Here is a 26,553-nt window from a genome sequence, read left to right as displayed (position 1 = left end):
GGATGTCTTTGAAAGACTTTTTGACCGTAGAAATCATAGGAGAACATAGGCAATTAAGTCGGGAAGATGCTGAAAAAAAAGGACGATCATGAATGAGCATTGATTTTCAATGCTCCCAGAACTGGGGTGGTCACCGATTGAAGGTTTTAAGAACCGTAAAGACTTGACCTTTGCAGAGTTTAGGTAGTTGCCAACGCACCTCACATGTGGAGTTCTCAAGACAACTCGTTGGACCAGCCAAGAAAACATCACATGGAAATGAGCTGAGCTAGGAATGCCAAGTCAGAAACTGGTGCAGCCTAGGAACTTCCACAGCTGTGCTTTTTTGACTTTCTGGTTAGTTTTACGCAAAGCTTTCCAATTCTTTTTTGCTTGTTTTCGTGTCTATTTTAAGCTGCTAAAACAGTTTTTACAAATTTCTTATGTATGGTTGCATTTTCCTAACATCTTAGTTCATAGATCTTAGTTTTCATGCATTCTAATATTTCGGTTTGCATAAATTTTTAGTCCCATTTGTGTTTGGTTTCTGCATAAGGTTCCTATAAGTTTTTTGTTTCATTTTAGGTCTAGATTAACCATGTAAAATAGTTTTTATTTTTATTTACATTTAATTCATGTTTAAGTGATAATTAGTCACATAGATAATGCAAGAATTCTGGTTAGTTCACTTGCAAGTTTTATTTTCTATTTTTATTTTGATTTCTGCATTTAAATTATTAAGCTTTTATGTTTAAATTCTTCTTTAAGTGTTTTTAAAATTATTTTTCATGCCTTAGTTAATTTTTAGTTAATTGTTTAATTTCTATTTTTAGCAACTTTCCATTTTTAGTAATTTCTATATTTAGTAAGCTTTAGTTCTTAAGTAGTTACCCTTTTCATAATTTGTAGTAATTAGATTTTAAATATTTGGTAAGGTTTAATTTTTCATATCAGTTAATTAATAAAAAAAAACAAGATTTTCGGTTTGACCAAATGTATCTAAAGTGTCAAAATTAGTACTTACCTCTATGTTTAAAATTCCTAATCACTAAGGAGACGATAATTAGAAATACTTTCGATCTTTATTACTTTTGCAATCCGTTCACTTGCAGTATTTTTTATAGGTAGCAATAGTAAGAAAAGAAATATTGATATAAGGTAGATCCAATTTTTAAAAAATTTAAAGAAAAAAATTAATGAAATACAAAAAATATTAAAAAAAAGAAAAAAAAGCAATAAAAAATTAAAAAAAAATAGGAGTGTCACATGGCATTGAGTTAAACTATGTATAGGAATAAAATTTATCTAATGGATAGATTTAAGAAAAAAGAGAAAAATTGTAAAAGAAAAAGAAAAAATATAAAAAAATTTCTTAATAAAGTGGATCCCACTTAAAAATTAACATCTTTAAAAATATATTTATAAAATTCTTTTAAAAATTGAAAAAAAATTATAAAAATCTGAAAGAAAAAAACTAAATAATTAAAAAAGGAAAAACTGAAAACCAAAAAAAAAAGCAACGTGTGCCACGTGGCACAAAAAAAGGTAGGGTAGTGACTGTACATTAGCAAAATAAAATGTATGGATAGTTTTTTCATTAAATATACATATAATATTTTTTGTTTCTACATATTATAATTTTATTTTGGGTTAAATAAAAAAATAGCCTATGTACTATGCATTTTATGTCAACTTGATATCTAAAGAAATAAAATTTGCAATTAGATACCTGAACTTTCATTTCCTCATACACCTTGGTATTTTGTATTAATATCATTACTTAAATTGCTGATATGCCATGAATATTCAATAAAATAATAGCACGTATATAAAATGTTTAGTTATTGTCATATCATATATTGTCATATTATCATTAAAAGAAAATTTCAAAAAATAAAAATAAATTAATCTTAAAATTCAAAAAATCTGACAAATAAAGAAATTCTACCGAATTACAAAATAATCTTAAAATTGTCCAAAAAAGTGAAAAAACCAAAAAAAATTCAAAAAGTAATTTTTTAAAAAAAAGAAATTAAAAAAGAATAAATATGAAAATGAAAAACCAAAAAAAATTAAAAACAAATTGTAAAAAATTTAAAAATTTAAAAAATCCTAAAAACTTTTAAAAAAATCCAAAAAAACAAAAAATAATTTATAAAAATGTTAATTCATAGTATCAAAGTATTGGGCTTAATGAAAGTGTAAGTAAAAATGTTAATTACGAATTTTTATTCAATAAGTACCAAATTAATAAAAAATATATAGTATAAGGACTGGGTGAATATTTAACCTTTTTATTTGCAATTAAGTAAAAAATTAATTATAATCTTCCATCAAATAAGAAAGATAAAACGAAAAAAATGAAAAAAAAAAAAAAAGATCATGGGATATGCTACATGACATTAAAATGTGAAATTTTTATATAATGGATGGATTAAAAGTTGATAAAAATTCAAATTTTATATTTATTAATAAACATAAGAAAACAATTATTAAAATTAATGAAGTGTCAAACATAATTTTTCATATACATATTTATCTTATTTTGTTAAAGATATTACTATATACATTATAAGGTAATTTTATTTTTTTATTAAATATACATATATTATTTTTATAAATATTATAATTTTATAATTACACATTAAGATGAAAAAATAATTATATTTTAATAATAAAAATGGCACATTTTTATTAATTATTTTTTATCATAGCATTAAGTAATAAATAATTTAGTTTTAATATTCTATTTTGTAATTTTTTGTTGGAGATGAAAAATAAAAAAATAGCAAAGTCAAAGTTTGCAAAATTTATATATAGGACTAGGTGGTTACTTGGGCATCACTGCTGGTTAAAATTTGTTTGTTTTGACATCTTTATTCACCTATTTTTTGTTGGAAATTTTACTTAATTAATTTTAAAAAAATAAAAAAGTAAAAAAACCCAAATGGGAATGCACGTAGATACATAAATTGACCACATATTTTAACAAATGAGGGTTTTTTTTTTTTTTTTTTGCAAAATTTAATCATAGATTTTTAAAAAGAAAAACTAAAAAACTAAAAAAAATAAAGAACTGAAAAAAAAAACAAATATCAAATCTGAATATGATGTCGACACATTTGTAAAAATTTTTCTTCAAAAACTATCAAATTAGAAAAGAAAAAAATAATTTTTAATCGACAATGTCAAATGAGAGCCACATGTTTAAAAATATTAAAATATAAAAATTTATTAAACATTTAAAAAGAAAAAAGAAACATAAATGGAAAAATATAAAAAATGAAAACAAATAATTTGACATGTGGCATACTCTTAGTATCAAGTGGGTTACACATAAAATAAATAAAAAACAAATATGAGACAAACTTTTAGTATCAAATGGATCTCACACAAAAAAAAAATTAAAATTTTTTTAAAATATTAATAGAAAAAAAAAGAGAAATAAGAAAGCAAATCTAACCTATCGAATTGGGATGGATTGAAATCAATCAGATATAGATTATTTTGTCATCTCTATTCACTGGCTCTTTTTGTTACAAATTATCTAATTAAAAATAAAAAAAAAATTAAGGAAAAATAAATGGAGATGCCACATGGACAACTCTGTTGGCTTTCATTTCTCACAAATTTATATAATTAAAAAATAAAAACTAAAATATAAAAAAACCAAGAAAAGGGAAAAAAAAGAAAATGAAAAAGGGAAAAATTAAGAAAAGCGAAAAAGAGAGAATTTAAGAAAAAGGAAAAATGAGCTCATAAGGATGCTATGTGGACACCTCATCTAACTCAATATGTTAATCTCTTAAATTAAGGTATAAAATAATAACTTTATTAATATAATACATATATAAATATAAAATTACATATATAATACAATTAAAAAAATACTATTTATCAAATCAGGACAGATCAAAACCAATTGGATACTGATTGTTTTGTCATTCATATCCACCAACTCATGTTGTTGTAAAATTTATCTTATTAAATAACACAAAAAAGGTAAATGAAAAAAATCAAATAGGGATGCTACATTAACACCTCAATTGGCATCATTTTTTCATAAAATTGATGTAATTAAAATACAAAATACTGAAAAGGAAAAACAAAAAGAAAAAAACAAAAAACAAAGAAAAGAAAAAACAAACATAGACTAAAACAAAAAAAATAAAAAAATAAAAAAATAAAAAACAAATAGACTCATCGAGGCTTAGTATGGTGTATGGAGATCTCTATTGAGCTCAAAATGTTAATCTATTAAATTAAGGTGTTAAATAATTACTTTATTAATATAATATATAAAAAAAGTTAATATGTTAAATTAATAATAAAAAATATATTTTTATATATGTCATGTGGTCGAAGCAAAATACCCTAAATTCATTTTTAATCTAATCCTATTTATCTTATAAAACCTAATCCATTTACATCTGATGCTAATTTGGAGTTAAAATTATTAATTCTCAATTTTATTAAACATGCCTTTAAATAATAATATATATATTTTTTTATATATATCCTAGGTGAAGCATTTTAAAGCTTTCGATCTGACTATGAATTTTTTTTTAAAAAAAATAACATAACTCAACTAATTCTTTATTTAAAAAAAAAATCATCCATATTGGATTAAGGCAGGTTAAAACCCATAGAAAATTGATAATTTGTCTTTTTTACTTCTATGACTTATTTTTCACAAAATTTATCTAATTAAAAAAAAAAAAACAAAGGTAAGGGCAAAAAAAAAAAAAGAAAGCTAAATAAGGGTGCCACGTGACAACCCCATTAACCTCTTTTTTTTTTTTTTTTAACAAATTTTAACATATATATTTAAAAGAAAAGACAAAAAAGATAAAAAAGATAAAAAATAAATGCAACTACTAGTCAACATCTCTATCGATATCATTTTCTTACAAAATTATCTAATTAGAAAAAGATAAAAAAAGAAAGATAAAAAAATTTTTTTAATCAATAATATCAAATGGATTCTACTTTTTTAAAAAAGAAGAAAGATCAAAAAAATTTATTACTATATAATATCAAATTGGTTTTAAATTTTTAAAAGAGATTGTAAGATAATTTATTAACTATGTAGAGAAGAAAAAAAAAAGAAAAAAAAAAGAAGCAAAGAGAGAATGACACTGTTGGTCCTATGTTGGTCAAAGTTTGCAAAACTGATAGTATGGATTCTACAAAAATCAAAACTAAAAAAAAGCAAAAGGCAAAAAAAAAAAAAAAACAAATACACATCTGTTGGTATTCCTTTCTTACAAAATTATTTAATTTAAAAAAGAAAAAAACCAAAAAAGCTTATTTAATAAAAAATATGAAATGGACTCCACACAAACTTTTAAAGAAATAAAATAAAATAATTTATTTAATATGAAAAAATGAAAAAAATGAAAAAGATAAAGAAAAGAAAAATTAAAAAGTAGAAAGAAACTCATTGGGTGCCAAATGGCACCCAATTGAGTAAAACTAATATATAGAATATACATAATGAAATATATTAAATAATGATTTTATTAATATAATACGTATATATAATGAAATAAATAATGAAATATATATTTTTTATATATATGTTGGGATGGGAAGGGATAAAGCACCTAAACCCACCTTTAACTCGATTTCAATTTGAAAAGGAAAAACTATCATATGACCTCTAATTCTAATAAAAAAAAATCATCTCTATGGATCATCAAATCAAAACCCATTGGATATTAATTATTTTGATATATCTACCTTCACTAAACTCATTTCTTATAAAATTTATTTTAATTAAAAAAAGGAAAAAAGAATAGTTAAAAAAAAACAAAAGGAAGGGCAAAAAATCAAATGGAATTGCCACATAAACACTTCTTTTGTCAATTTATCTTTCCAAATATAGATAACAAATACTAAAATGGATGGATTAAAAAACAAGAAAGCTAAAATTAAAAAATAACCAAAGCAAAAAAAAAAAAAAAAAAGAAAGGCCAAATTGATAAGGGTGCCACTTGAATAGCTTCAGGATAGCAATGGATCAAGTTAGGACAAGTTCATACTTGCAAGGATTCGACTAGACATCAAAATATTACTTATTGATAGTCAATTCGGGCTTGTTACATATGTTTGATCTAATCAAAATTAATCACAAATTAATTTTATTATTTTAATTTAGTATAATATGCATTAAAATATTATTTTTAATATAAATTACATCTTAATTATGTATAAATATAATTTTTTATAAAACTTAAGTATTAAATAATAATTTTATTAATTTAATACACATATATAAATATAAAAATTAAATAAATAATAGAATATATTTTATATATACATGAGATTGAGCAAAACATCCTAAACTCACCTCCACTTAGGCTTGATTATCTTTTTTAGGAAAAATCTCGACCCACTCTCGGATTAAAAAAAAAAACACTTATTGGATTGAGGAGAATTGAAACTCATCAAATATGAGTTGTTTTGTCATCCCTACCCCCATTGATTCTATTTCTCATAAAATTAATCTATTTAAAAAAAGTAAAAAAAAATAAAAAGAAATGTCAAAAAAAGAAAATAAATAAGGATGCCATGTTGATTTATTAAATTGAGATATTAAATAATACTTTATTGATATAATATATATAATTAAATAAAAATAATTTTTATATATACCCAAACGAAGTGAAACACCTTAAAGTTGTCTTCGACTCATTTCGATTTTCAAAAAAGAAAAAACTTAGATCCCAATTTTTTATAAAAAGAACACACTTATTGGATAGGATCGAATCAAAATTTATCATATATGAATTATTTGCCATCTTTAATTCCGTTGACTTTTTTTTTTATAAAATTTATCTAATAAAAAATAAAAGAAAAAAATAACCAAATAAAAAAATAATAAAAAATAGATTTTGGAGGAAAGTGGGGTGCCACATGGATACTTTCACCTTTTTCCAAAGTCTACAATTTTTATGTTATGGATTTATAATAATATTTTTATACAATATAATGGTTTTTTTATCGAAAGAAATTTTCCATTAAGAAAAGTCCATAACAATCTATGATAATAATATCCTGTAGGATGGTGGGATATTCCTCTACCCAATACGATTCTGTGCTCGTTAAGTGCATGTTTCGCCAATTCGTCGCAACCTCATTAGCTTGGCGCCTTGTGTGGACAGCTCTGAAGTGATGCAAGCTTTGTTGCAGCATCTTCGCATCTTCCACAATATTACTGGTTATAGAAATGTCTTCTTAACTTCGAGTTTAGCATGTTAATGACTTCAAAGGCATCTCCTTCAAGTATAATTGAAGTGAATCTCAGATCTCTTGCAAATGTAATTGCGGTCGCTGCAGCAGATGCTTCTACCACTGAGGGATCCATTACACCCTTTATATATGTTGATGCAGCTCCAAAGACTTCCTCCTCATTTTTTGTTACCACCACCCCTGTTTCGCCTGCTGCCTCTGTCACCTTTAGCGCCCCATTAAAATTGACTTTGATTATGTCAGGTGAAGGTGGTGTCCATTCCCTTTGATCCTCTGTGTTTTGTACCTTGGTCTCTTGAGTTCTGAATTCCTGGAGTTAGTTTATGGCAAAACTTGCTACGACTTGAAAGCTTTTCCACTCCTTGTTCTTAACTGTCAAGTTCCTACTATGCCAAATAGCCCAACTTACTGCCAACCCTTTTCAAGGTTCTTATTATCAATAGAGCCCACTAAGCTAGTCGACCAGCATTTGTCTATTACATGGCCTTGATTTGTCCACGTACTGTCAGCGCCAGTAGCTAACCATGCTTCTTTTATCCTCTCATGATCCCTGACTACATGTAACACTGTTTCCTCATGTTGTCGACATTGTGGGCACAAAATTTGGGTCTCAATATTTCGATTTCTAAGCTTGCTAAAAGTAGGCAGTATGCCGTGAATCAACCTCTATCCAAACGCCTTAATTTTGGTTGGGATTCCAGCACTCCGTAGCATGGTCCAAAGTCTCCTCTCTGATGTACCATCAGCATGATCATGTTGTGCTTGTGCCATTGATGTCTCTATCAGTCTGTTGAGACTGACTCGGTAGGCACTTTTGACTGTATAAACTCCTTTTTTTCAGCACTCCACATTAGTTCATCACAATGCATAAGACAATTAAGTGGGATACTGTATATCAGATCTGTCTCCTCTTTTGCAAAGATTGTAGACACCCAATTTGATCCAGGCTCGGATCAATTGAGCTTGGTCCAAATGGGAAAAATAGATCCATTTTTGCTTTTATTTTTATTAGTATTATTATTTTTATTATTTTTTATTTTTTTGAATATATTTATTATTTATCTACTAATATATTTATTTTTATCTATTAACATATTATCATTATTATTTTTATCATTTATCTATTAATATATATATGTTTTCTTTATATTATTTATCTTTTTTTTTCTCTTTAACTTTATCTTTTCTTGATAATTTTCAGCTAGGATTTGGATTAGAAAATTGGGATGCATTTTGCCATGAGTAAGGGCAGTAGAGAATCATAGTTGGATTAAACCATTAAAAACCTAATCAAAAAGGAATTTGGATTGGTCAGGGATTCTGAGATTGAATCCTTATAAATAGGTGCTGGAACAGAACAGAAAAGATACAAAAAAAAAACACAAAGAGGAAACAGAAGCTAAAAAAGGGTTCTGGTGTATTAGAACAGTTTTAGGAATTGGTGGAAATTTTTTTTAGAATTTTTGGTGATTTTTTTTGGAAAATTTTTGGAAATTTTCTAAAATCTGACGAAATTTTTCAGCAGACTTTGAATTTTTCGACGAGTTTTTCGGTCAGATTTAAAGATTTCGGTGACTTTTTTCAAATTGTTATGAAAGATGAATAAAAAATATTATATTTTATTTATACTCAAATCGAGTTTTAAATTTTTTCAAGTTTGAGTTGATTAATCCATATTATTTTAGCAATATTTTTATGATACTGCTAATAAATTTCAAAATTGAATGAGAACACAATATAATAAAAATTTAGATGCAAAAGTAATAGAGATACTGATGATAATTCAAACATTTCATTTGAAAGAAATATTATAATTTTGCCTTGGTCAAGAAGACAATATACAGTTAAATGTTCTTTGGATTGTTATGACACCTTATAATATTTTTTAGTCTTTCCAAATGGAGAAGTTGATTGGCATCAAAATTTCAAAAAAGTTATTATGAATGATGGTAAAAAGAATGAAGTAACAATTAAAAATATACAATCTTTTTGTTTAGTAAAAGAAATTTTTATGGAGAATACAAAGGTATTTATTGTGAATTTGATATTTTTCAAAATTATTGAATATTTGATTTTTAATAATTTTGTTTGTTAAATTTGTTCCTAATACTTTTATCATATATACTACAAAATTTTTACCCATAATTATATACTTAAAAATAAGAACATAAGGCAAAATTTGTTATTTCTATTGGTGATAAAACACTTCAAAATTTTTAATTTTTTATGTGCAATTGTACTTCGTTAACAAATATAAAAATATATACACTAATAATTCAATCAAATTATTAATAAAACTTACCTTAATATATATTATTTTACCATGAACTAAATAAGTTGAAGAATATATTTAAAATATTGACTATTAGTATAAAAAATTATGATTTTAATTTATTATTACTTGTTAAACTATGGATAGTAAATTAAGAGTATTTACTCTTTCTTTTTAAGTCAATTACACATGAAATTTTTTCTTCTTTCTTTCTCTACCTTATAAATTATATTAACTACCATATATTATGGTTACTTTCTTTTAGGATATACACAAATCAATGATGACATACTAATAGATAATTAATAACTTAGTAATTAATTATTGAAAAGTTAAATGTAATCAATATAATTTAATAGTAATCATCATAACTTAGTAGTAAATTAGTGTGGTAATAACTTATAGTAAATTAATGATTATTTAGTAGTCAATAATTGATAGTTTTTTAGTAAATTAGTAATAATATAATAATAAATGCATAATACTTTAATAGTAAATCAATTATGATATATTTATAAACGTGTAAGAGCATAGTATTAAATCAAGGAATATTTAACAAAAAATCAGTCATAGCTTAGTAGTTAATTATTAATAACTTAGTAATAAATTAATGATAATTTAATAGTAAATTAGTGATAATTTAATAGTAATCATTTTAAATTTAATAGTAATTAATTGATAGTAGTAAATCATAAATAATTTAGCAGTAAACTAATAATAAATTAATAGTAAATAATTGATAATTTAATAGTTAATAATTAAAAACTTAAACATAAATCAATATAATTTTGTAGTAAATCATTGATAATATAATAGTTAATCAACGATAACTTAATAATAAATTGTGCATAATTTAATATAAATAAGTAATAACTTGATAGTGAATTATTGATAATTTAGTAGTAAATTGGTGATAATTTTATAGTGAATAATCAAAAATTAAGTAGGAAATTAATGTTAAAATAATGGTAAATATATAAAAAAATATAATAGTTAATTAGTGATAATTTAGTAGTAAATTAGTTAATCATTGATAACTTTTTAGTAAATCATCGGTAAGTTAGTAGTAAATCAGTTATAACTTTATAATAAATCATTAATAACTTAGTAGTAAGTCACCAACAATTTTATAGAATCATTTATAACTTAATGGTAAATCATTCATAATTTAATGGCAAATCATTCATAAATTAGTAGTAAATCATTAATCATTTAGTAGTAAACAACTGATAACTTAATTGTCAAATCATTCATAATTTAATTGCAAATCATTCATAAATTAGTAGTAAATCATTAACAATTTAGTAGTAAATAATCGATAACTTAATTGTCAATCATTGATAACTTTTTTATACGTGAGTTGTTAGAATTAAAGTCTTGTTTAGTAGCAGAAATGAAGTTAAAACTTTCATTTTGGGGGTTGAGATAAACTTACCATGAATTGATTTAATAAAAAAATTAGTTAAAAAATTGTAAACTTGAATAAAATAATAATGTTATTTATAAAAAAAAATTATCTCTTATATTATTAATGGACTTTTTAAATTTCATGTTTCATAATTGTAAAAAGATAATAACATATTAATAAATCATGATAGGTTAATAAAAAACAAGTGATAATTTAGTAGTTAATCATTGATAACTTAATAATAAATCAATGGTCACTTAATAATAAATTAGTGATAACTTAATAGTAAATTAGTTTCAATTTAATAGTAATTAATGATAACCTTAGTAGTCAATCATAAATAACTTAATAATCAATCAATGATAATTTAATAGTTAAGTCATTGTTTACATCGGACTTTTCAAACCATTGCTCAAGAGTTAAATTACTCAAACAAGAAGGTATTGGCTCAGAAAGTTTATTCTGAGAAAGGTCGACGATGCTTAATGAGTTCAATTTGCATAAGTGCATAGGAAATTCACCATGGAACTGATTTGCTTTTAGAAGGAGGACACTCAGAGCCGGTAGTGTATCGATCCGATCTGGAATTTTCCCGGTGAAGTTGTTTTCGCTTAGATCTAATGTTACTAATGAAGAGCTTCTATAAAAGGCAGGTGAGGGTGGTCCACTCAGTTTATTGCTGTTCAGATGCACATGCTTTATATTCTGTAGATTGGAGCAAGATGGTATTGTACCAGACAGACGATTTTGAGAAAGATCCAAGAATTCAAGATTCACCAGATTGCATAATTCAATGGGAACAGGACCCTCGAATTGATTGTTGGCCAAAGCCAGTAGCCTCAAACTTGTATAATTCCACAACCATATTGGGAGCTTCCCAGATAACTGGTTGTCACTTAAATCTAAAGTTTGAAGCACTGAAGAGCTAATGGATGAAAAATGAGATATCTCTCCATCAACGTTGTTGCCATCCAGATATATTGCTGGAAACATTTTTCCATTCAAATTGTTATTTGAAAGTTTAAGCAACTCTAATGAACGACTCATGCCCAATTCTTTAGGTATTCCTCCAAAAAACTGATTGTGGGACACGTCCAATTTTGCTAAATACATCATGCCACCCAAACAGAGAGGAATATTACTTTTGAAGGCATTTTGGGACATTGACAATTCCTCTTAATTTGGAAAAACTGAGCAAAAATTGGTTGGAATATGATGCATTTTATTGTTGGATATGTCAATTGTCCTCACGTAATCATGAGCTTCTAATGGTAAGAAAAATGGACCCACAATAGAACTGTCTGTCATGAAAAGTGTTTCTAATCTTGTATTATTCTCTACCAACCGATCAGGGAATCTAATTCCACCAAAATTGTTATACGAAAGATCAATGTATCTTAAGTCATACTGGTAGTGGAGGAAATTAGAAAGTTGTAATTTCCTATGTTCTATTGTGCAATTTGACAAACTGAAGACCTTGAGTTGAAGTTTTAGGGCCCAAGTTTGGAAAACTGTTGGTTCTGCTACTAACTTGTTTCCATTGCTGAAAAGGATTTTAAGATTTGAGTAGTCTGCGAATGAATTGAATGACACTGGAACTTGAAATTGATTATTTGAAAGGGAGAGGAATTTAAGCATTGTGAGATTTGTGAGGGAAGTGGAGGCAACATTTCCTGTGAAGTGATTGTCAGAGATGTCCAAGAAGCGAAGAAATGTCAAGTTACCCAAACATGAAGCAATTGCACCCCCTAGAGCATTTCCATTGAGTCTCAATTCTTCAAGACTCTTTAGATAGCACCAACCTGTGAAAAAAAAAATTGTAGAGATATGAGTTCTTAAAAATTAAAAAAAAAAGATGTAATAAAATGAAAGAGCTGATGGAGTGTTAGAGAATCACTTCATAACCAGTAATTATATTACCTTGGGTAGGTAAAGTGCCAGCCAGACTGCAATCATACAAAGACAAGGTTTTGAGAGAAGTCAAGATACCAATGCTTTCCAAAAAGCTGATGTCCAGAGGAGTACTATCCATGATCCAGCCAGACTGCAATCATACAAAGACAAGGTTTTGAGAGAAGTCAAGATACCAATGCTTTCCAAAAAGCTGATGTCCCGAGGAGTACTATCCATGATTAGGTCCTCCACATTACTCAACACATGCAACTCTGCGTACAGTTGACATCCAAAAGTGAAAAAAATTACTCCCTTTATGTAGAACAAGAAGTAAATAATAGCATCGTATCAAATGCATCATATAAATGATTATAGACTGATTTAACATTTTTGTTTAGAATCACAGTCACAACTCACCTTGAGTAACTACTGTTTTGTTTAAATGAGAGTTAGCTCTTAAAAAGAGGGTTTTTACAGATGAAAATGGCTTCAGGAGTGATACAAGGGAAAGGCTTTGTTTGGTGGAGACACCGTCCAGATAAAGACTTTTTAAGTTCCTCAGGCATCTATTTTCTGCAAGGAGAAACAGAGAACAAAGATATGCTTAGCATATGTGTTTGGCTAAAAACTTAGTGGATATATTCAAATCTCAGAGGTTTTTTAATATTTTAGTTAACTTCTTTATTTTTTTTAATTTTCCTTATTCTTTCTTGCTCTAGCAATTTTGTACAACCTATTGTATGTCAATCTAACCTCGTGCAACCTCCATTATTGTCTTTAAACAAATGTAATTAGTAATCTTAAAAATACATTTAAACAAAATAAAAAAGTAACTGAATAAAGTAATGGATCATAATATAAATATAAAATTATTATTGGTGGTTAATATAATAACTTCTTTTGACATTAGTGAAAATTAACTTCAAACAAATTTTTAAAAAAAATTAAAAAGAACTTAAAAAAAGGAAAATTATAATAAAAAAAAAAGAATTATTTTTTAGTAATCAATCAACTTTGTAAAAAAAAGAAAAAACAACTTGTGAAAAATGAAATATAAATTCATTTAGTGTTAACAGCGAAATGAAATATAAATTCATTTAGTGAAAAAAAAATTAAATAAACACTTTGTGACATTTTTTTTATCTTAGTTTGATCAAATAAGCTTATTTGATAATTTGAATTTTTTTATTTAAGTTCTTTTAAGTGATGTGACATATTTTTATTTCTACTTGTACAATTAATTTATTTAATTATGATATCTTAAATGTGAACTTGGATAATATTCTTTTGAATTTTGGATAAAAATATTTTTTGAAACAAGGATATATGAAAAAATGTCAAAAAATTTATTGTAGAGAGTTTTTTTTATATAAAATTGATTTTTTATACTTTTTTTAATTTTTATGCAAATTAATATTTTATTATTTTATATTTCTAAAAGTATTTGACATTATAACATAATGAAACTTATTTTAAGTTATAATAATTTTAAATAAAATAGTGTAAATAAATATTACTTATCAATTTATCCCCACAAGAGCATAAATCCTAAATTCATACCTGTATCAAATTATTAAAAAAAATGAAGAGGCAATAATAAGGCAAAGGAATCTTACTTTGAATCAAAATTTATTACTTGAAATTTATTGTTTGAAATAATTAAAATTCTTAAAAATGAAAAACCGTCCAAGTGTAACAAGAAGCTATTCATAAAAAATATATATATGACTAATGAATGATGTTGAAAATTAAAATTTATTTTAATTTGTACTTTTAGAAGTCACAAATTGATTTACCCCATTGAAACTCATGTCTAAACTCTCTAAATTACTCAAAGTGCAAAATTTTGAGAAGATTTCCCTCATCAAATTACATGAGAGATTATTTCATTAGTTAATTGCTTTAAACATCTAGAGATTTCGCAAAATTGAGCTTGAATAGAACATGAACATGATGAGAACTTCATGTGTAGTTGACCAAGGATTAGGAACTTAATAGAGAGGTTGTCAATAATGTATATACCATGGGAGGACCGGGGGCTTTCAATATGATTATAGCTTAAATCAAGGATCTCTAGATGTTTCATCCTGGGTAGCTTTTCAAAACCTGCAAGAGAAGAGAAGCGAGTTTTTAAACGCATTGCATGCATAAAACAAGTCAGTGAGTAGTGTCTCATCCAATGCCATCTCGGATAATAGGAATTAAGCCATTATTTATTTATTTATTTATTTTATGGTACTATAAATTACGAAGAAGAAATACAACTAATTAACCTTCATTCTCAACTATTTCATTAACTCGGAGATAAAGACTCCTCAGTTCTTCAAATGGAAGAAACAGAGAGGCATTGAGATATCATTTCTGATTTACCGATGTCTTCCAGTTTAAAGAGAGTTCAGTGACTCGTTTAGTGGTGATGTTGCACTCAACCAATTCCCATCGATAACAATCTGAACCCACTTCCTCCGTCCAGGAGGGTAAATACTGAAGATCATTGAAAAAAGGTTTGAGCTGTAGGAGTGCAAGTCTCTCTTGCTCCAAACACCCATCACTAAACCCTGCTCCTAAAACCAACACACTCATCATTACCCACACCCATTCTGGCCCCATCATTGTCTCAATAAACTCAGCTCAGCTCACTTGTTGTAACTGTTAATTACCTCTGTATCTATGCTCTATACCTTTGGAAATGATCTTAGCTTTGTTATATATATAGGCCTCGAGGAACCCGAGTTCCTCTAAAGTTGTCAATCACTGGTAGATAAACGTCTTCATCAAAAGAGAAAGGAAAAAAACTAAATCACCATGGAAAGATCAAAGAAAGTTCAAAGGTAGTTTACTGACCGACTATTCAAATAATTCATAAGCGAACTTATATTCCTAAATTTATACAGAAAAATTTTCTGTTAGAAATTAGTGAATCAAGCCATTACAGTAGTAATTAAAAGAATTGCAGATAAACAATTTGTATCTGCCTTGTGCCGGCCATGGAATTTGAATTGCAAAATTCCCCTTCCATTGAACTTTTTTTAAGAGAAATGAACAAACCTAAAGTTTCTTTAAATTTGTTATATATATATATATATATATATATATATATATATATATATATATATATATTGGCCCCGAGGAACCCAAAATTTCTCTCATTCGGCCTCTGCTTCATACTTGATATATTAAAATTTCCAAATTTTTTTTCATTTTTCACTCTTTCTTGTCCACGTTAAACTAGAAGTCTAAATAAAATAAAACGCCCAAGTTCAAATTCAAACTCCTTTTTTTTTTTTTTTTAATTCTTTTTAAATCATATTCATTGTGGAAAAGAAACAATTAAATGAAAGCCCAAAACTCCATAAAATATCATTCCAAACTACGTACCAAGTCAAGAAATTATTACCTATCGACCTATGAAATACAACACGCTTCCTGTTGTCACTGGGGTTACTTCATGTTGATTTCACTCTTTTTTTAGAACTTTAAGGTGAAACTATAATAATGCTTAACTGGATTTTTTTAAAGGAAATAATTTGAAGATGAGAGGAACTTATCAAATTGATTAGGTAGTTTGTTCGTTATCTAACGTGTAAGCATTTAATTACGGAACCAAAAGAGTGCTCAACATATGTTTTTTTCTTTTTTTTTTTTTCTGTTCCATCTTTACTTTTCTACGAGAACAAAAGGTAGTCAACGTAAGTCTTCACAGGTTCTTAAACGTCTTTATCAAAGGAGGAAGAAGAAAAAACTAATCACCAACGAAACACCAAAGAAAGTTCACAGGTAGTCTATTGACCGACTATTCAAATAATTCATAAGCCAACTTATATTCCAAAATTTATTCAGAGATATTTTTAGTTAGAAATTAGTGAATCAATCCATTAAAGTAGTAATTAAAAGAATTGCAGATAAGCAATTTCTTCTACCCTGTACCGGACATGAAATATGGATTGCAAAATTCTCTTTGATTGAGCTTTTTTTTTTTTTTAAAAAAGAGAAGTTGGGTTATTATTCAAATCCAAATGCAGCCAACTTTTCCCACAATTTCCTTTGATCTTATTTTAAAAAGAAGCAACCTCTAATGACATAGCAATTCCCATCAGTAGTGGTATGATTAATTATCTAAAAATAGAAAGAGAAAGACCTTTTGAAGTAAAAAATAAATATAAAGAGAAAAGAAAAAGGAAAAAACAGAATGCTTATGAAGCAAGGTTAATGTCTAAAATAAATTGTCTAAAAGCTAGAGCTAACTTTCCCAACCCATGGGAAGTTAACTCAATGGTAACTTGGTATTTATTCAACAAAATCTTGAATTTAACTTTTTCTTAACATTTAAATATTAAAAAAAAAACAAATTAGTTATAACAATTTTTTATCACACTACAATTTTCACTATTAAAAATAGTAAATTTTCCAAAATTTTAGAAAATAAATAGTTAACTTTTTTGTTATTGTAATTTTTTTTTAATTTAGAAAATAAACAATGTACTTTTTTGTTATTGTGGACTTGCCAGTTCCAAGTTTTCATGGATTAGTTTGAATTTCGATCAAATATGATCCATATTTATGAATGTCAATTGTGGATTTAACTTTGAAATTATACTCATAATTAAATATTATATTTATATAATGAATTATTATATCATTAAATAATTAACTAATTAACTAGAACTTAATTAAACAACCAAACTCACAAATAATAGGACTTAAATCTAGAATCTCAAGATTTTAGAGCTTTCTCCTTATCACTAAGCCAAAATCTCATTGACATTTTAAATTTGAGTTAGACTCGCTTACTTTAAGGCCTTTTTTCTTAATTAAAAAATATTATATTACAAAATAAAATTTTAATAAAAAACTATTAATAAAATAATATCACTAACTCGATTATTTAGATTTGAAAAATCTTATCTAAGCCCAAATCATGTCATGTTGTTAATGGGGCTTCAATTCTTACAAACTCCCCAAAATTTCATCCTTCTTTCATCTGATCAGGCCCAAAGTCTAGATCAATGAGGCTATCACACAGCATCACTTCTTCATTCAACTGATTGAATAAATTTAGTTTGCTCAAAAATAAGGAAAAAAATGATTGAACGAATTAAATAAATAGATCCAGTTTTTCAAACATTATTGAAAAACATGTTCTTATCAATTCATTTCGTCTAAAAGTACATTCCTACAAAAATGGTGGATTGGGTACTGTAATACTATTTTTATCAAATTACCAGATTTTGGTAGAAATATGGAAGATCATGAGTTCTAACATGATCTATTTCAGTATAATTTTATTTAATAGAGATCATGGGAAATGTGTGAGATTTTTGTGTATCCTTCAATATTATATCTCATACTCATAGATGAAGGAGAATTAATTAATTAATATCTTCTGTTTCTAGAAACTAGAAAGACATTCATAATAGTTATAGAAATAGTAATATTTTATAAGGTCAAGTGCTTGTAACAAACAACTAACAAGATGCCAAGTGCTGGTGTTCTTAACAACTATTTTGGCCCCATAATTGTTTCAATCACTTGATAAAGCTGTTAATTACGTCTGTATCTATGCTCTATACCTTTGGAAATGATCTTAGCTTTGTTATATATATATATACATATTTATTTTTATATATATGCCTCGAGTAACCCGAGTTTCTCTAGAATTCAAAGTATTTGGCCTGTTAAGACTCCATAAAATCTCATTCCAAACTGCATGCCAAGTCGAGAAATTATTACGTAACGAAACATCAACCGTTAAATAGTGGACATAAATCAAGCTCACAATTTTTTTTATTATATGTCCAGAAATTATCAAATGTATAATCTTTTTTTTTTTTTGTCTTTTCCATCTTTACTACGAGAACAAAAGTTGTCAATCAGAGGTAGATAAACGTCTTCATCAAAAGAGAAAGAAGAAAAACTAAATCACCCTGGAAAGATCAAGGAAAGTTCAAAGGTCGTTTACTGATTGACTATTCAAATAATTCATAAACGAACTTATATTCCTAAATTTATACAGAAAAAATTTCGGTTAGAGATTAGTGAATCAAGTCATTAAAGTAATAATTAAAAGAATTGCAGATAAGCAATTTGTGTATGCCTTGTGCCGGCCATGGAATTTGAATTGCAAAATTCCCCTTGGATTGAAAATTTTTTTTAAGAGAAATGAACAAACCTAAAGTTTCTTTAAATTTGTTATATATATATATATAGGCCCCGAGGAACCCAAAGTTTCTCTCATTCGGCCTCTGCTTCATACTTGATATATTAAAATTTCCACAATTTTTTTCATTTTTTACTCCGTCTTTACCACATTAAACTAGAAGTCTAAATTAAATAAAACACCCAAGTTCAAATTCAAACTCCTTTTTTTTTTTTTTAAATTCTTTTTAAATCATACTCATTGTGAAAAAGAAACAATTGAATGAAAGCCCAAAATTCCATAAAATATCATTCCAAACCACATGCCAAGTCAAAAAATTATCACGTATAGACACATCAATCATTAAATGTCAAGAAATTATTACCTACTGACCTATGAATTACAACACGCTTTTTATATATTGTAAGAAATCATTAAATACTAGTCATATTTCAACCTCACAATTTTTCCTTTTATCTGTCAAGAAATTCTTACTTATCAACTTGTGAATTATAACATGCTTCCTGTTGTCACTAGAGTTACATATGCTTTATGGGTTAGTGAGATTAACTGTGATGAGATTAAAAATAGTAATAAAAGTTATTATAGTTACGATTGAAAAAAAAAAGATATTATAACTATGATTGAAAAAAAAATTAATGAAAAATTTATGCTGATTTGATTGTATTAGAATTAGTATTTGAATTCAACTGGTGATGTGATAAATTTAATTACAATTCACTGAAGTTGCAGTGCAATCCAAACGGAGACATAATATTAATTTTACTCTTTCTTTATAACCTTAAGCAAAAAAGAAAATAATGCTCAACTTTTCTTCACCAAAAAATGTTGACTGGAACTTCTAAAGGAAATAATTTGAAGATGAATGGAACCTATCAAATTAATTAGGTAGTTTGTTCGTTATCAAATGTGTAAGCATTTAATTACAGAAACAAAAGAGTGCTCAACGTACGTTTTCAGAGCTAGTTAAACGTCTTTATCAAAACAGAAAGAAGAAAAAACAAATCACCAACGAAAGACCAAAGAAAGTTCCTAAGTAGTCTGTTGACCGACTATTCACATAATTTATAAACCAACTTATATTCCAAAATTTATTCAGAAATATTTTTAGTGAATCAATCCATTAAAGTATTAATTAAAAGAACTGCAGATAAGCAATTTGTTCTACCTTGTACCGGACATGAAATTTGGATTGCAAAATTCTCTTTGATTGAACTTTTTTTTTCTTTTTTTTTTTTTTATAAAGGAGAAATTGGGTTATTACTCAAATCCAATTGCAGCCACCTTTCCCCACAATTTCCTTTGATCTTCTTTTAAAAAGAAAAAACCTCAAATGACATAGCGATTCCCATCAGTAGTGGTATGATTAAATATCTAAAAGTAGAAACAGAAAGACCTCTTGAAGTTAAAAATAATTATAAAGTGAAAAAAAGGAAAAAGAAAAAACAGAATGCTAAATTTATGAACCAAGAACGACATAAATTGTCTAAAAGCTAGAGCTAATTGACTCAACTTTTCCCAACCCATAGAAAGTTAACTCAATGGTGAACTTGATATTTATTCAAGAAAATCTTGAATTTAACTATTTCGTAACAGTTAAATTCAAAAGTACAAATTAGTTATAACAAATTTCTATCACAGTATAATTTTCACTATTAAATATAGTAATTTTTCCAAAATTTTAGAAGATAAACAGTGAACTTTTATTGTAATTCTTTTTTTAAATTTAGAAAATAAACAATGTACTTTTTTGTTATTGTGAACTTGCCGGTTCTAAGTAAAAGTTTTCATAGATTAGTTTGAATTTGGATTAAATATGATCGATATCTAAGAATGTCAATTTTGAATTTGAGTTAGACTCGCTTATTTAGACTGTTTATTTTTTAAAATTAAAAATTATTTATGTATTAATATTTTAAATTATATTATAAAATGAAGTTTTAATAAAAAAAACTTCATTAATAAAATAATAATACTAACTGGACTAATTAGATTTGAAAAATCTTATCTATGCCCACGTCATGTCAGGTTGTTAATAGGGTTCAATTCTTACAAATTTTCCAAATTTTCATCCTTCTTTCATCTGGTCAGATTCCATATATTGATCTATAGTCTAGACCAATAAGGCTATCACATAGCATCACTTCTCTGTTCAACTGATTGAATAAACTTAATTTGCTCAAAAAAAAGAAAAAAAATTGATTGAACGAATTAACTAAATATGCGATCCAATTTTTAAAACATTATTGAAAAACAATTTCTTATCAATTCATTTCGTCTAAAAGTACATTTCTACAAAATTGTGGATTGGGCACTTAAATACTGTTTTTATCCAATTACCAGATTGTGGTTGAAATATGGAAGATCATGAGTTTAACATGTTTCAGTATAATTTTATTTAATAGAGATAATGGGAATTGTGTGAGATTTTTGTCTATCCTTCAATATTATTAGTGGAAGACCCGCACTTCATTACGGGCACGATTGATTAGTATAGAGCAAGTGTACTTTAATTTAAAAAATTATTTGTAATAACTATCTTTAATTAAATTTTGTTTAAAAAATTAATCATTAAAACCAACACATAAAAAATAAGTTTATTATTCATAATTTCGATGAGCATATATCGTTAATCATTAAATATATAAATAAAATATATTCTTTAAAAATAAATATATATATATATATATTTATATATAATGTAAATTTGAGTAGTAAACATAAAATATAATAATATGCGCACATTTTTAGTTGAGTAGTGAGTAGTGACTAAAATCTCTAAATCAATATAGACTTTTGTAGATGACAATGAGGCAATATATAAAATACCTATAATATATTTTTAATGAGTTTTGTAAGGAATATTCAAAATTAATAGTAGAAGGTTAAATTTGATGTGTTAAGTAGGGAAAAAATAAAAATCACTTAGACAAGATTTGGTTTAATATTCATTCAAGCGAATGTAAAAACTAATGATAAGCATACTATAGAAAATCAAATCAATAAAAAAAATGTATATTAGAATTTATATATATGCATGGTACATTAGATGTCTTTTACCCTCATTGCATACCTTGCATCATGAATGTAGATATATCTTTTGTCAACCTCATCATCTCTATAATTTAAATGAACTTTTGATACTGGTGTAATAGATGCAACAACTTCAATTACATCTACAAAATTAAAAATGTAAGGGCAGATTATGTCTAAAAAACCTTAAAATAATTTGTTTAGAATTTATGGCTAAGCATATTAAATGGTGTACCTGTTGCAACTAATTCTATAATTAAGAATAATGTAAGGTGCAAACTTAAAGTCATGGATAGGATATGAAGCTATAACTTAAAGTCATGGATAGGATATGAAGCTATCTACAACTTCTTTAACATTAAAGCACCATTTGAAAATCACAATAATAACTCAAAGAATAGCATTGACAGAATGTTTAGGCCTTGTCATGATGTAACTATAAAAAGAGCAACATAAAGTTGGTCATGTGTTAAAATAGATTTTGGTAAATATAGTCCAATGATATCAAGGAACTGTTATTCACTTTTGTTGATAGTTATAGCATAGCAAAACTTGATAGGAAATAATTTCCTATTAAAAACAAAGGACTATTTCTTTTGTCTAACGGTGAGGACTATCTTACATATAAAACTTTACTGTTAGCAAAATCACCAAATATGATCTGTAATACCTAAGCCTAAGTGATTATAGCCTGATTGATGACCCAGCCCATGAGTATCATCATTAAAAAAAAAAGAAAATAGAAGAAAAACTTTGCTAGTATTCCTTCTATAGTTTTTCTAAGAGAAAAAAAAAAAGGAAAAACTTTAAGACACACTCGAGAAAAAGAAGAGAAGAAGAGATAGGGCAAATCAAATCTAGAAATCACTGATTAAGGTAAGATTTAGCTTAAAACTCTTGAAAATTTCATGTTTTATGTAATTTTTTATAAATCCCAACCCATAATTTTATATTTTTTCAACTTCAAAAAAAAAAATTCTCGCGACTTTTCGGTGACAATCCGATGAAATTGTGGATACCAATGGAAAGGTCTCTTCAAGACCTTTCTAATAGTATGTGTGGCACTTCATTTAGAAGAATAAATTAGGAGAATTTAGTGTTTCAAATTTTTAGTTTTTGGGTTTATGATAATTACAAATGTCCAACTTTAAACCGTCAGAATTCTTTATTGACAGAACAAAATGTGAACTTTCTAGTGGTAGATTAGTTTGTTAAGATGATTTATAGGGTAAGAGAATCAAAGTCTCCAAGTAGGCTTTATGAATCTGAAACCTAGAAAATCTGGTTTATTTGTGATAATTTACCAAGATTTGGTCTTCGAAACTTAAGCTTCTAAAAATTATTTTTGCTGAAACAAAATTCTAGGTTGTAGTATTACATTCCTACTTTAAAATTATGCTTCCCTTTATTATTAGGAACTGTAGAATGTTCAAATTTTTATGGCTCAAAATAAGTCAAATGATCATAGAATGTGAAAATTTTAGAATTTATAAATTCTCATTTTTAATTATTTTAAAATTATTTTCGACTAATATTTGATATATTTAGTTATAAATTATTTGAATTTTAGTTATATTGTTTTTAATAAATTTTTATTTATTTTAATATATTTTTATTGTGTTAATTTCATGTTATTAGTATTGTTAAAGGGCCGTTGAATTATATTAAGATTTACAAAAAAAAATTATTACTATTAAATGTTAAAAATTAAATATTTGTAAAAATTTATATTGCTACTGATTTTTATGTTTTAATCCTTAATTTCATATTTATATACTCAATTCTAGGCATTTTACTATATTAAAAAAAATTTGTTTTATATGCTAAAAGAAAATATTTTCAAATAGTATCGAATTATCGAAAAGGTTGCCACACAACCCAATTTTCTTAGGATGACCCAAAGAAGGTTTGCCTTATTAAATTTATGTTTTCAGGTTAAATTTTGATTTTTTTAATATTTCTTGAATTATTAGGATATTAAGAGAATTGAGTGATTTGTTGCTTAAGTTTCGGTTTAGCGCATCAAGTAAGTGACTTGATATCCTTTTGGTTTTTATGTCCCAAAAATTCAACCTCAATATATTTAGAGTTAAAATATATAATATATATTATTTTGTCCATTTGTTTTGTAAATCAAGTTGAGCATGCAAAATATATATATGATTTCTTTGTTATGAGTTTTGAATATGGTTTGATATTATTTTGATTTTTGAATATGATTTCGTAATAATATATTTATATATCCATTGTTTGTCGAAATATGAAATTTTGCTTTGGAATGATTATGGAATTTTACTTTTTATGGATTATATTTTGAGAAAATTTATAAATATTGAATTTGTATATGTTGGGTAATCTGAAAATATATTTTGGCTTTTGTCTCCTAGTATAACTATGTTTTGACCATGCCAATGGGAGTTAATTGTTGGCCATGTTGACATATATTTTTAATATTGATACCAATTTCGAACCATGCCACCAATTGATAATAGTAATTTTTATTCACTGTACCATCGGTGATATACTTCTGTCTCATTTTACTAAAGGGATTATTGTGATTTTTATTCTGCCCCATTGTAGTAACTGGTTAATTATGATTGTCAGTGCAATGATCTAGCTACTTTTGATATATTTCTATCCCATTGCACTAGAAGAGAAATTTGATTCTGACTTATGCCAAAGGGTTAAGTGTGGTCATAGTGTGTTATGAGAGACTAAGTAAATTTATAATTTTGTGATATTTGATTTCGTTTTGTGATCTAAGAATTTGGTTTTAAAAATATGTTTGTGAATACAAGATTACCCAAAATATTTTTAAATCATTTAGTTCATGTTTTGGCCTAAATGTTTTGTGGCATGCTTAATCCAACTGAGGGGATGCCAGTTACTCGTTGAGTTGTTGTACTCATTCTTTTATTTTTCTTTACTTTTTTAGATTTCGGTGTTTGTGTTTGGGAGACTTAATGTTGACAACTACTTGGATGAGCAAAATTAACATCTGTCTTTAGTTTGGTATTGCTTTTGAAGTAAGTATTTTATTATTGATTCTAAAAGATTTGTTAGCAAGAACTTTAGTTTATTCAACTAACTTGCAAAGAATATAATTTTATAGATTTGAGATTTTGTAAAGTATCATTTTGGAGATTATTGGATATTTTGATTTAGTTTGATATTTGCTGCCTTAAATGCTTGTGAGATTCATCTCACGAATATGCTGCATTATTAGGTTCTAAATCTTTAAGTTTGAGGCGTGAAATGATTTTTCCTTCTTTAATGTTCAAAGCTAATTGTACCATCAATCATATACTTCTGTTATATAAGCTAGAACATTGGTTCACATTTCTAGGAAGTATGATCAAAACACCTATCTTAAGGTTTGAGTTGATGGTTAGGAATATTAGGAAAGTCGAGAAAGTAAAAAACTTTTATTGGACATAACAATTCTTGGTTTGAATTAAAGTTTAAAAATTGCTTAATTGATTAAATGTTTCAGTTCTTTCCCTTTGTTCAGGCAACTCAAAATTTGCAATAGCAATAACACTTTTATATTGTGAATAGAAATGAGGAAGATTAAATATTAATTATTTTTTTATTTGATAAACTAATCGACAAAGCATATAAAGGCTTTAAAATTTTTAGAAGTTAGCAACTTGGTCATCAAATCATATATGGTATGGTATGACCAGATTCCATAATAGTTACAGGTCAAATGCTTGTAACAAGCAACTAACAAGACGTTAGTGTTGGTGTTATTAACAATATTTTGACCGTTGGTGTCAGTTGTTAATTTGGACGTAGGAGTGTTGTGAGATCTTCCAATTCCGATCATCCAGATGAATTAAAACTCCTAGGAATAATAGTAGGCCGGCAGCTATTACCAGAAATAAAAGCTTAAGCTTTTATATTAACATCACCCATTTCTTAATTTTACCAGTAATCAACTTGGTCTAAATTCCCCATACTGTGTGGACAGCTTGGGGTAGACGAGTGGCTAAAAATTAAGCCGAAGATTAAAAGGGCGAGGACTGAGACTCAGAATTTAATAACAACTATAACTGAAAATGACCAAAGAAAGAGCAATCCTGTGTTGATGAGATGGTGGATCTGTTTTCCTTGTTAGAAAGAGGTATTGCTGTGGGCTTCTCACTTACGTTTTCCTTGAAATTGCATTTACATTTTCATAACTGAATATGAATAAAGAAAGAGCAGTTTTGAATACCTCAAACAAAATCCTTTGGATCTCTGTGTTTTATTTGTAAGTTAATCATGTTGCTTGTTTATGTGTATGCCTAATGTTATTACCTGCAGTCAGCAGACACAACCAAAAGGATGCTAATAAACACTTTATCTGATTCCAGCCCCATTTTCACAATTTGAAAAAGTCCGACTTCAAGCTGTAAACAAATTCACAGATACAACCAAACTTATGCAAAATAAATAAATACGAAGGGCATTTTAAAATGAGACAATTATTTTACCAAGCATCAGTTTTCAAAATTCAAAGACAATGCCAACATGAGATGACACACTCCTATCATACAGAATGTCTGAACCTAA

At 26.4% G+C, this 26,553-nt stretch overlaps 1 protein-coding gene across 1 annotated transcript; it reads right to left on the bottom strand.

The window, feature by feature from the left end:
- Positions 1–12,089: 12,089 nt before the first annotated feature.
- LOC111279401 (cuscuta receptor 1-like) lies at positions 12,090–15,416 on the bottom strand. Its single transcript, XM_022866388.2, has 3 exons — positions 15,177–15,416; positions 12,834–12,957; positions 12,090–12,715 (listed from the first exon to the last, which is right to left on the bottom strand). The coding sequence occupies exons 1-3, from the start codon at positions 15,414–15,416 to the stop codon at positions 12,090–12,092; spliced, it is 990 nt and encodes a 329-aa protein (XP_022722123.2).
- Positions 15,417–26,553: the final 11,137 nt, after the last annotated feature.

Source organism: Durio zibethinus, chromosome 27, assembly GCF_047325235.1.
Source record: "Durio zibethinus cultivar Kanyao isolate XHJ-2024 chromosome 27, ASM4732523v1, whole genome shotgun sequence".
In the NCBI taxonomy this organism is placed as follows: Eukaryota; Viridiplantae; Streptophyta; class Magnoliopsida; order Malvales; family Malvaceae; genus Durio; species Durio zibethinus.
This window is presented reverse-complemented; position numbering and strand designations above follow the sequence as displayed.

Excerpts from the sequence above, each read along its gene's own strand:
- LOC111279401 (XM_022866388.2), bottom strand. The coding sequence starts at position 15,416 with ATGGGGCCAGAATGGGTGTGGGTAATGATGAGTGTGTTGGTTTTAGGA. Across the intron at positions 12,958-15,176 it reads CTTTAAACTGGAAGACATCG|TCTGGCTGGATCATGGATAG; the intron begins GTAAATCAGAAA and ends GTATGATTGCAG. Across the intron at positions 12,716-12,833 it reads TGGCACTTTACCTACCCAAG|GTTGGTGCTATCTAAAGAGT; the intron begins GTAATATAATTA and ends TTTTTTTCACAG.